We start from the raw sequence: 12634 nt of genomic DNA, 5'->3' as shown, positions 1-12634 counted from the left end.
TTGCAATTATACCAGATTGGTTTTGTTTCCGGTTTTAATGTTAATTACTACAAGCTCTTTTCTTTGCCTGCACCTTACACAGTGTACTGGAGGTAACTCTAAAGGTTATTTTGCGACATCCCTTCAGCCCCAGGCTGAACCAACTTTTTAACCTTTTACTATACCTTCATTCATGCTTCCTTTCTTCCATCTTGCTTCCCAACCACTTCAGCCCTCTTTTCACTATCTTGAGCACTGAATGGTTGAAAGTGTCCCGGTGCTTGGATTATAGTCAGATTTTTCTAATACAGATCATGGCAAAAAGGTACAGAGTCACAGATGGGCAAGTCAGTGCTGATCTGATATGGTGAATTTATCATGTTCAGATGATCGCTCCTTTGTGAAGATATAGTTTGTCGGCATGAATTTTGGTTTGTTACAAGTATCTGGTTACAAGAGAGCTGGTCTTGAAGGAGTTTATAGGAGATTCATGCAAGGCTATAGCCAGAAATGAGCTTGTTGCAAATGTGTGAGCGTGTAAGCCAATTGAAGAGGGACAGTGTAAAATGTGGCTGCCAAGTTAGCTGCCATGAAGGTTACACATTATTAATCCTGGGAGTTTGTGCACACAATTGTTTACCAATAGCCTAGCTTTTTTTTTTTTTTTTTTTTTTTTTTTTTTAGTATTTACTCTCTTCTGTCTTACTTTTCCCTATTCCGCTCCTATTACTATTAAGAGGTTGTATTGAAAGAATAGAGAGATGATTTCACTCTGATTAGGCCCTACAACAGTGCATCTCATTTGTGAAATTCAAGTTTTGACACAGAATTCATTATTTAACCAAACTATCTTACCCTTCCAGGAAGCTCTGGTGTAGGAGTAGCAATTGGTGGAGTTGTCGTAGTGTTGTTGACTACTACAGTGGTCGTGGCAGTGTTCTTTGCTCGTAAGAAACACTTATTTGGAGGAAAAGGATCCGCTAATGGAGGAATATCCTTTGAGAATCCGTCTTATATTAGAGAACAAAATGGAGATACTGTTCAGGTAATGTAGAAAACTTTTTATGTAAAGCAAGATAGGGGTACTGTTAGTGCATACTATAAAAACTTACTTAGACAGGAAGTATGGTAATATAAAACTTTATATTCTGTGATCATTCATGACTAAAATTAAATATTTTGTACATTTTAATAACTTGGAAACAAATGTTGTTGTACCCAAAGAGAAAATTTTTTTTCAAAGTTGTTCAGTATTAAGAAACTATTAATATCTTGGCAGATTAATATCTTGGCAGATCATGATATTCCTTAATGCTAAGTAGTTTTTCCAGTTTTCACTAGAATTGTTTTTTTTTTCATTGACCTGTGTTTTGAGATAAATATTTTGCTCTTTCTCCATGGTTCTCTATGATCATGTAAATCCCATTTCAAGATACAACCCTTGTGTCCATGTCCACACAAATTACAAACCTATTATTTACATAAGCTAGTTAAGGTAGTTACTCTGAGGAAAAAATGTATCTCAAGATACAGGGATGTTATTTGAAGCCCATATTCTCAATGAAGAAATGTGCCATATATGTAAATTAAGAGAAACTGTCAGCCCAGAATGTTGATTATGGAATGCATATAGAATACTTGAAGAAAACTACAGAGATGCAATTATGGACGCAGTTTTGATGTCCATAACTTGATCTTTTTTTGAAACTTGCTAAATGTTTAGATCGTTCACTCATAGAGTCATGCTTATTTAGTATGTATAGTTTAGAAGAAATATCTTCTTGCTTACGGGTAGCAGTTAACCATCATCATCACCAGTTTTAGTAGCTATACAAACTTGCAATCTTGTATAATATAAGAGCATTCACTGAAAAAGGTTATCAAAGCTTGTTATAAAAAGTAGTTAAGTGATGACAGGTAGGTGAGTGGAAGAGTTATTGCTCAATCACCCTGTCTGCAGAATGGAGACACTTAGGTATCCTGCATCAGCAGTGATAATGCAAGATTTATTTGATAAGATACTGTATTGTGATAACAAAAACTTCAGGTTTGTATATCTAGGGAAAAGCAAATTAGTTGAAAATTTGTTATTTTTTCCAACATAGATAAATACCATTGTTTTTTTTTTATTTAAGATGCTTAAGACTGTAGGTGAGAGGTTTGTTAGGTTCCATATCAGAATTTGCATTCATGTGCATGAGCAGGGAAAGGATGACACATGTAGCCTTCTATGCAGCATTGTATATCAGTTGCAGATACTGATGGGCATTATTCCAGAGATAGACACTTACAAAGAACTTATGTAATGGGAACCCTTTCATGCCATCCCTTGCATCTAAAGCTAGGTTCTATTCTTTCCAAAAGGAGCCTGAGAAGCTAGGAGTCACCATAGATCCTATGAAGTAGACGTCCGAAAAATTTGGGCCGAATTAGTGTAGAAATATAACATTAATCTGTCAGCCATGTACATTCCAGACAGGAGGAATGTTGTGATAGACCAGCTTCGTTGCATGCAAGTGACAGAATAATCTCTACATTGTTGCTTATTGTAAGGCATTTTGAGTTTTAAGGAGCACAGTAATTGATCTACTCTTTAAGAAGCAAAGGTGTGCCAGACACCAGCCTTTAATACTCCCATGCCTGATTAGTCCCTTAGAATGGAAAGGATCACAACCTCGTTTTGCCAGCATTAGTACAAAAGAACATGAAGCTGAGGCTAGCAAGAGAAGTTTAAAACAGATAGGCTCAAATGGTGGCTGGGTGAGACACTGGAGAATGAGAGTCATGTCCCGCCTTGAAGGATTAAGTTGACAAGCTTGACAGGATTGCTAAAAGTTCCTGTTGAGCCTCGACAACTCTGGCCCAAGCCTGAGTGTTGGCTTTTCACAAGCCTCTTAAAGGAGCTGGTCTTCACTAAGGTGGGCAAGGAAATCTGCAATCTTCGTGCCAAAAGCATCCTCCGTGCAAGGGCTGCTAATTAGTAATACCCTTAAAAGGGACAAACAAATCATTTGTGGGCTGTTAACCAACGCATGGGGCTATCTAAGAAGAGTAGCCCTTGGGGTTATCTCTCTCAGTGCCTTGCTGAAAAAAGCCTGCAGGTTAGAATTGTTGGCTTTTAGCTGATGAGGAGCCATCAGAATCATGGTGAGTCCTAAGGTGGTCAGCACATCAATAATGTAGGGACAGTTCTGTTACTTGCAACTGAGCTGGTCTGTCACAGCATTCTTCCTGTATATAATGTATCTTGTTGACTGATTATTGGCACTGTGATTTACCCACTCATACATACACCTGCCTTGCCAGCAGGTAAATAGAAGGAGACCATCCATACCATGCCCAGTGACATGTAACACTACACAAGTGTTGTTGCTTATGAGAATTATAGAGTGAGTCATAACTAGCAACACTTTGCATTCCAGAATATTGACATACAGGTGAAGGTTGTCGAGTGTCCACACATCCAAAACAACTAGGTTCCCGTAGGGAACCCTTTCATTGCAGCCGATGCCATCCCTTGCATCTAAAGCTAGGTTCTATTCTTTCCAAAAGGAGCCTGAGAAGCTAGGAGTCACCATAGATCCTATGAAGTAGACATCCGAAAAATTTGGGCCGAATTCGTGTAAAAATGTAACATTAATCTGTCAGCCATGTACATTCCAGACAGGAGGAATGTTGTAATAGACCAGCTTCGTTGCATGCAAGTACCAATGCCTCTCCAAGGCAGATAGTGACCAAGAACAGCCTCTCCAAGCCTCATTGGTTGTTTCTTTTGAGACGTGTTTTAGGGTGAGACCCTCACTGCTGCTATTGTACCTACCACCATACAGCCATACCCTGGTCATTTTGAAGCCATTTGAGCAAAAGGTGCAACTTCTTCCAGCTTACCACAATCTGTAGATGGTGGCATTATACGATGAAGTTCGTTCTCTTCCTACCAGTGTCTTGCAGACTATGACCACAGGGTGACTGGTTGGGAAAAAGAACCAACCAGTCACCCCGTGGTCATAGTCTGCAAGACACTGGTAGGAAGAGAACGAACTACTGTACATGGAAGATGCTACGTGCAAAGAGGTTCCATACTGCACATCTGACCCCTGCAAAAAGAATAGTAATATTGATGAGCAGCAGATAGGGTAACACTTTCAGCAACCATACACCTCACAATCTGGATGCCTTTACTGTTTGATCTCAATCTTACCACCATCAGAATAGCCATCCCTCTCATATTTACATAGGACTGATACAGAAAACAAGCACACAAGTGAACAACAGAAATTCTTAGAAAGTTGCCTCAATACACCAGAGACTTTTGTGCTCAAACAGTGGGCAAAGAAATCACAAGGGTAGGAGAGAGGATGGTATCTTCCACTCATTTGCTGGCACTAAACTACCTTGTTAACAAGTTTCAGTGACTCCCCAGTGGAACGAAGAACCTTCCCCCACTTTCCCACTCTTTATACCTAGTTAAGCTGTAAAGGAATATGTTTGCATTTGTGAAACTTTTATACATTGGAAATATAAAACAAGATATGTAAGATTTCTGACCATACTAAAGATGTTCTTGATAATACAAAGTTCTGTAAGGTATATTAGAGATGTTACGAGCTTGAATATTTCAACATTTTATCTTTTACTAAAGTCGAGTCATATCCTTCACAGATTGCAGAGACCCCAAATGGCAGCCTGAATGGAAACATAACTACGGGAATGAACGGCAGAGTGAACGGCAGCATCTCTGACGGCATGCATGGCATCATCGGCGGCAGTGACATAGGAGAGAATGGAATCTCGCCCATGAACATAAACAATGGCATGTGGAACCTACAGACGGCGTCCAACACAACCCCTGGATTCCAAGACGACCTTCCGAGTAACGGAGGATACAAACGATTCAGTAGCTAGTGATTGGTACGCTGCGGTCAGTGTCTTTTCCCAGTGACAGCAACCTCGTCTGCAGTGGTGTGATGATGAGGCTGGACCCTTTCATATGTACATTCTTTTCTGAAAAAAAAATATATATACGAATATATTGTTTTATGTGAATATAATTCACGGTGATATTTGACTTACTCTTTCATAGTGGTATTCTAATTACTGCAAGGAGTTGGCTATGATTGTAAAGAGGGGGAGAAAATTATACACATAAAAAGAAAAAAATAAGGTAACCTCTATTGCATTTGCTGATCAAAGACGAATTTAAAAAATCCCTGTTGTGAATGACGGGTGAAATAGAAAAAAAAAGCACTTTCTTAACTGGCTTATTTCAGCGAGACGCAGACTGTGTCTTCGCTTCTCTCATTACTGTATCTCTTGGTCATAACCATTTTTGTCAACTCTTGTCACACCCACGTCGACTCTAAATGACATTTAAAAAAAATGGCACTGTATAGTGTCAGTCTCTGACGATGTCTTTAGAATTCTAACAGTGTGGAGCTGTAAGTCACTTTCAGGAGTTATCTCTGGACACTAAAAGCAGTGTGGTTTTTATGGCATTACTAGAATTATATACAGATACTCTTTGTGGTGGTGTAAATGAATAAACAACTGCTAGCAAACGCAAAAATCATGATCCAGTGGCCCTGTAAAGAGGTAAAAAAGCACGTGTACATTTTAGCATAATACAATACTTGTCAGAAACACTATTTTGCATTATTGTAGAGGAATATCTCTATAACTTCTGAGGGTTTTATACAATGTGGGTTTAAAAAGAAACATGTAATTTTTTGTTTTGTTTTTGCTTCTTGTCAGTGCCTTTGTGAAGACATTGACCAAACAGGTGGTCCTCGTATTTGATATCTGAGAATCCTGTAGATAATGCTGTAATGATGTTGAAGTGCTACTGTAATGACAGCATAAGAACGAAATTGCAATGTCCTAATGCTCCTTAAAATAGGGGTTTTGGACCGGTTGTTTTAGTATTAACGGAGTTGTCAGTCCCCATGGACTAGATGAGTTTTTGTGATAGTAGAAGAGAGCTCTTCACAAAGTCTAAATTTCTCGCACTCCCAACAACACAGTGAGTACCTTTTGTGAGTATCCGGAGTTGTAAATCATTCTTTTTGTTGAGAAGTAACTCTAGACTCAGATAAAGCGTTTGACCTCAAGGGAAGCTGTCAGTCCTGCCCAGGCAATAAATTACTATTCTCTGATGGAGACCACCACATCAACCATTAGTGGGTACCTTCAGAACTGACATCTCTATCTCTTGGCTAAAAGTAACCTGATTTGGGTAACGAATATTCATGGCATTGTGCTATTATACTTTAAGCTCTTTAGCTGGTGAAGATCGAATTTGAACCTCATATATTGAAGAAAAAAATTAATTAATCGTAGCAAAAAATTGCCGGGGCATTTATAAATTCTCATTAGGAAATTTGGAATCTTACTATTTCCTTCACTTTATAGTCATGGAAACCGATACACGTTAGCAGCTGATAGAAACGGGATTGTAATTCTCAAAAAGCAGAGTTTTCGTATATCAAATGAGAGCACCACTTTGTAATCTGCCGGAGAAGACTTGTAAATTTATGCCAGTGTACAGGAGTATATAAATATAATAATAGATTTATGTACATTTACATGAATTGAGTGTGTCTATAGTAGGAGAAATCTTTTATCAACTGTCTTGTGTGGGAGAGCAGTAGAAATGAAATTTCTATTTCTATTTTTCTATAATGTATGACTTGTTCAAAATTTTTTATATTTATTGATGTACATATATCGGAGATAAGAGAGAAAGTCCCTTGGTCAATGAGTCACTGGAAAGTGGGCTTTGTAAACAGATTTTAGGAGTAAGTTTTTTGCTATGCAACCGAGCAGCCCATTTACCTTTTGACATCTTATTATTTCTGTACTCCAGATCGACATCGGAATGTGATTCCATTGAGTTTCGTTTTTCATCGTTTTTATTCAAAATTCAGTGATCTCAAAGTCTTAGGTGCCTTATATTAAGGTTCAGTCTTTATATCCCGAAACGAAATCTTGTTCAGCTGAGTAAGAAAGTCTGCTTCTTTGAAAGAACAACGTATCTTCATTAAAAAAAATGTTCAGTGATTTTACTGATACCTAATCTCCAAGTGTTAAGGCTCCATATAATACATCTGATATAGTTTTAACATGGACGGTTGAACAGGATTTTTGTTTCGTTGTTTCGACTTTAGATCTTTTCAGTGTCAATTTTGCTGTTTTTTTTGTGAAGCGCTGGAACCATTTCTTGCAGGAGATGGACAGACATCATGTCGTTTAAAAAAAAGCTAAGCGTAACTTGCGGGACGACAAACGTAGGTGGAATATATATAGATGAACTGTTGTAGTTTATTTAATTAATGGGTCATTAACACAATTCAATAAAATCTATGTTGCTGTTACATTGTATATGCATATCAATTTTGTTACATGACCGCGGTAGTGTAAACGTGGATTAGTTCACAAAGATTACAAGAAACAAGCCGGAAAAAATCTGTTTTTTGTCCTCAAGTTAAAAGGTATTGAATGGAAATGTTGAAATCACAAGACAGATCTAGTTTCTGTTAGTTTTTACTAGAACTTTATTCTTTTTAAACGTAGAAATGTAAAGAAACACGGGAGAACATTGCTATATGCTTTAGGATGATAATAAAGTCTTTACAAGTGTTAAGTTGATTAAGACTTCACATGTGTTAAAAGTTTAAAAGTTTGTGAAGTTGCATCCTTACACATTTGGCTATGTTAAACCAGGTCTGGTTCCATAGCAGCGGGTCCTCCTGACATACTAATTCCTTACATAATAGTCTTTTGTAGTACCGAAGTACCTGTTAGGTAATATGAGTGATATGTTATCTATAGGGTCTCCTGTGACGTAGTTCCTCCAAATCTGGGATCACTTTGAAGGTGCTATAAACTTATTCCCACCTCTGCCCCTGTAAGAGATTAAGGCGTAGCTCTATTGTACATAGGAATCAACCAATATCTCTTCACTCACAAAGTAAAAGTAACACCCAGTTGTCAGTTGCTGCTTTGTTAAAACTGCTATCACATTTCGATGACTGCAGCAGCCATGTTTGTATCAAGAAACTAATGTATCGTCTAAAAACCATTTAAATTTGGTAACATATCAAGTTTTTATTTTTTTTTTTGCTGTTAACTTGCAAACTTATCAATGAGAAGAAAATCTTGATGCATTAGAATCAGCGATGGATTATTTTTGAAATATGAATTTGTAGTGTTCATTTAGTCAGTTCCACCGTTTTATTGAGCCTCTGATGTCTTGTCCATCGTAGTGGAAATGCAAACGAAAGCTTCCGAAAAAAACAGCAAAACAAAGAACTAGGAATGAGCTTTCTTTCAACGGAAAGCTCAATCAGTACCTATTTTATAGGTCGAAAACACATAGGGCTGCATATCTTTATAACAAGATGTGACACTTAGTGACAGATGAGGGCTATTTTTACTGGATTCAACTGATGGTCTGTAAAATTTCGAATGACTTTCTGCTGTTTGCTTACTTTCAACGTTGTATATTTTATAAACAGCTCAGAAATATATGTAAAAGTATGCTGTGTAGCCATACCACCAACACTATTAAAAGAAAACTAAGAAAACACGAAACGGCCTTTTCATTGCCTGTCAACCTGCCCCTGTTGGGTTCTTTTCAGAAGCTAAACTTCGAGTCGAAAGTCTACGGAGACTGTTCCTGTTAACTAGGGAATCCGACAGAGTTTGTGGATATAATCGAATGTGTGAGAATTGTATTTTATCGTAATCATGAATTCTTTCGCCCTTTTTCTACTGGGCGGTGTTATGTTCGTCGATTGTAAGTTTCACCGAGGCGAGATATTTTTTTAAAGAATTTTTCAAGGTGAATTCATGAAGCATGAAGTTTTATCACTGTCGCAAAAGGCGTTTTTCCGGAAGAAATTACATCTGTAAGTTTATGGATGCAATGGGTTAACCGACCATTTCCAAGTGAAATGCATTTCAAATCATTTGAGGTGTGAGAAATGTGTATTTCTGGTGACAGAAGTTCACTCTCGACGTGGTTCAAAAGTCACGTAAAGCCGTTGGTCCTGTTGCTTAATAACCACTGGTTCCACGCAACGTAAAAACACCATACAAACAAACAAAACAAACTAGCATTTCAAATAATGTGAGAATCACTACAAGAACGATACCCTCGTTCTGTAATCCTCTCCTAAACCATTAATCTTGTAGCTTCACTCATGCTACTTTCGGCAATTGTCAATTCCAAGAGCTTATTAATTAATAGTGACAGCAGCCATGAGTTCGACTAGCAAGGGTACAACAAATTCTTTGCCAGCCTGTTTCGCCAACAACCCACAAACCGTACTCGACAAGAAGCTGAGCTGCCCACTTTCTGTTTCCCAAACGTCAACAATGGCTGTTCCATGATACTCAAAGTTATCAATGTAGTTGACATACATTCCCTGAAGAAACAGATTCCTGATTGATTTAAGATTTGTTGTGCCAGATGAACGTTAAGGCCTGTCCACACTACGAAATATTGTTTGCAAACAATGTTTCCTTGACTGGTTTTCGTGCTTGAGAAGCAGGAAACTACTCGCAAAAGAACCGGAAGAAACCGTAAAACTGCTTAATCATCGACATTCCCCGACCTCACGCGATAGACAGTAAAACTTATGTAAACCCTGTAAGTGATAAGTTGAAAGTTGGCACACCGATGACTTTGCAAATGCAAAGGGGACAAGACGTTCGCTCTCGTGAGATCACTATGCAGTGGCTGAATACAGATAGATTAAATATCGCTCGCATGTTCAAAATTCACACAAGACGTAACTCCAGAGTCCAGAGAAGGACCAGAAAAATGTCAGTCAAGAGAAATGGGGCAGTAAAAGTGTGAGGATTGAGTCTGGGCGCTCTCCCCTTTCCTTTAGGTTGTGACAAAGAAGGCGCCTAATGAGCAAGGTATGTAAGAATGTATTTTGGTTTCCCTTTGAGTTTATGGCCACCTAGGTCAGGTTATGTGGGAGTTAGGGAAGGGGGGGGGGGGCGAAGGTTTCTAGGTCAAGGTTACCCCTTTCTGATAGGCCCCGAGGGTCAGTTTAGGTTAGGGAGGATTACGTTAAAATACATTGTATTTTTGTACTTGAATGCGAGGTCACAATACTGCTATCTTTTTTATGTCGTCGTCTTTTAGTCTCCATGATATCCTTAATACGAAAAACGTACTAAAAATTAAATTTAGGTTTGCAGGTAACTAGATATTTACTGATTAATATTGTTACCAACTCTTGTTGACTTTTTCCAAATGCTTTTGTGTCGTCCATAAGAGTTGGTCTCCTGATCTATATATATATATATATATATATATATATATATATATATATATATCTATATATATATATATATATATATATATATATATATATATATATATATGCAAACCTAATATTTTTGTCTTGATGCATTGTGAGTAAATATGGATAGCGTATTTGGAACTCCTTTAGTTATTTTCACTTGGAAATGTGTGTTAGTGGACCCTGCTGAAGCTGGAAGGGTTCTTCTGTTCTAAGGTTCACCAGTCAAGTGAAATCTTTGGAATTCTGGCCTTGCTTAAAAAGAAAAGCTTCAATTCTTTGTCATGGCTCTTATGGAGGTAACGAGTAACTTAATCCAAAAATTATTTCAGACGTATTGCAGATTTCCAAGTGAAGTTTTTCATTGAATATCTCAAACATGTACGAGATACAGAGCCCCCTCATATCCCATAACTATGGAGGACCATAGCAGAAAACTAGGGTTTTTGGGAGGGTAAATGCATAAAACGAGTGAACTACAATATGTATTCTAAGATCTCCGTAATGCTTCATCAGTATCTGATTATCATTAAGTTAAGCAATGTACGTTTTCAAAGTGACATCCAAACTAGGTAGGTACGTGGTGACTTAGGTTAGTTATATGTAGGTAAGGACCCATTGTTCCAAGCTAGGTTAGCTCAGCTTAGGTCAGGTCACAACCCCATTGTTCATTTCAACGTAGAGTACCCTAGTTTAGGTTATGTGGGATCACCGTCCTCCCCAGCTCAGGTTGGCACCTTAGGTTAGGTTAGAATACATCCTTGTCATTCTCTCAGTTTGTTTTTCCCACCGTAAGACCTTTGTATCCCACAGTGGTTCCTATGATTGTAGGATATCAAGGGAGGCCAGTATCGGAAAAACATCGTTAAATCATATCTTCAATTCCGGAATACGATTTGGGTTTAAAGTAAAAATTCCTTTTCCAATTTATGGTGCTCTAAGTCAGGCTAAACTGGGATCAAACCCAACCCCCATCAGGTATGTCATAGAGCCTGAAGAAAGCTTAGCTTAGGGTACGTCCCTGTATTTCAGTAGTTTCCGAAGTCAGTCAGTGATACAGTACGTACTTTAACTGCGCAGTAATATGAAATTTTATATAAAGAATTGTTGAATAATAGTTATTCAGATTTTTTTTTATGCGATATAAGAGAGGCAAGCGAAAGTAAGTTACCTATTTACCGGTAAAGTTCGAAGACTTGAATCATCTTGAAAAACCATTGGTTTTTATTTCTATGGCGTGCCGTTAGTTTTTAAGACGTCCTAGATGCCATTTGTAAGATATTCGATTGAAATGCCATATTTTTTACCGTTTTAGTTATCAGTCTGCCAAAAACAAACTTGTCGAAGCGTTTCACATAAAAACATCATCAGGAAAACGATATACTCCGTTCGTACTCTGTCGAAAATTAATAAGTAGCACATTCCAATAACGCGTTTATTACAGAATGATAAACAAATTTATATTATATATATATATATAATAATATAATAATATATATAGATATATATATATATTATATATATATATATATATATATATATAAAAGCCTATTCACCCGTCAAAAATTACAGATGAGTTATGTAGATTACTACTGAAAATCATTCGGACACCAACGACAGGACAAAAATTAAAGGAATAACTATTATATGACTTAATTGCACTCGGTCGGCGTGATGGGTTGCCAGTAATAATCCACATGACGCTATAATTGCCAATATCTCTTGATAATGTAGATCAGCTAAGTGTGGAACATTTCGTGCGCTCGCTTCCAAAACCCACACCCACACACGCCCACAATTCTATTCGAATTGAAGAGTAGTTTTCATATGAATGAAAATGACGTCATTTTCAATTAAAACGTCGTGCCCTTTTGCGCATGCGTATCACGCAGTGGCATAAGCCTTTTAAGGCGTTATTTGGAATCAAATGGGAGAACGGGAGATCTGGTGTCAGGTTAAAAAAACGTACGAAGGAAAATGCAGATGCAACAAGATCGTGATTACGATAGGAAGAACTTCGTTGTAGAAAAGGGATACTGCAATAATTGACTATCATCTTCATATTAATAATAGTCAGTTATTGACTAAAGATTTTCATTGACCAAATTCCCTCCTACCACACCCCCTAATTGGGCTTAAGGGATATTCGGGACATGTATTTAGGGATCAGGGAAACGTACAACGCGAAAATACAAAGTTTTCCAACCGATACTTTGACCCTTCGATGGTGTGAGAGGCCAAAGACAACTGACCAAATCTATAATTCACGTTATTCTTTTACGAATCAATGTGTGCGTTTAGACTACCTGGATTACAGCAAGAAGGTAAGAAGGTTATTT

General features: G+C 37.7%; 1 protein-coding gene across 8 annotated transcripts in view; it reads left to right on the top strand.

The window, feature by feature from the left end:
- The window catches only part of LOC135215210 (Ig-like and fibronectin type-III domain-containing protein 1), a 485867-nt gene extending 477299 nt beyond the window's left edge, over nucleotides 1–8568 (top strand). For all 8 annotated transcript variants that reach the window (XM_064249702.1, XM_064249709.1, XM_064249708.1 and 5 more), the window contains 2 exons: nucleotides 843–1024; nucleotides 4642–8568. In XM_064249702.1, the coding sequence (XP_064105772.1) occupies nucleotides 843–1024; nucleotides 4642–4884 (425 nt within the window). In that variant the 3' untranslated portion in view covers nucleotides 4885–8568. The remainder of the gene's footprint in view (nucleotides 1–842; nucleotides 1025–4641) is intronic.
- Nucleotides 8569–12634: the final 4066 nt, after the last annotated feature.

This window comes from Macrobrachium nipponense, chromosome 5 (assembly GCF_015104395.2).
Source record: "Macrobrachium nipponense isolate FS-2020 chromosome 5, ASM1510439v2, whole genome shotgun sequence".
Lineage (NCBI taxonomy): Eukaryota > Metazoa > Arthropoda > Malacostraca > Decapoda > Palaemonidae > Macrobrachium > Macrobrachium nipponense.
The sequence above is the reverse complement of the archived record's forward strand: the minus strand, read 5'-3'. Positions and strand labels throughout refer to the sequence as shown.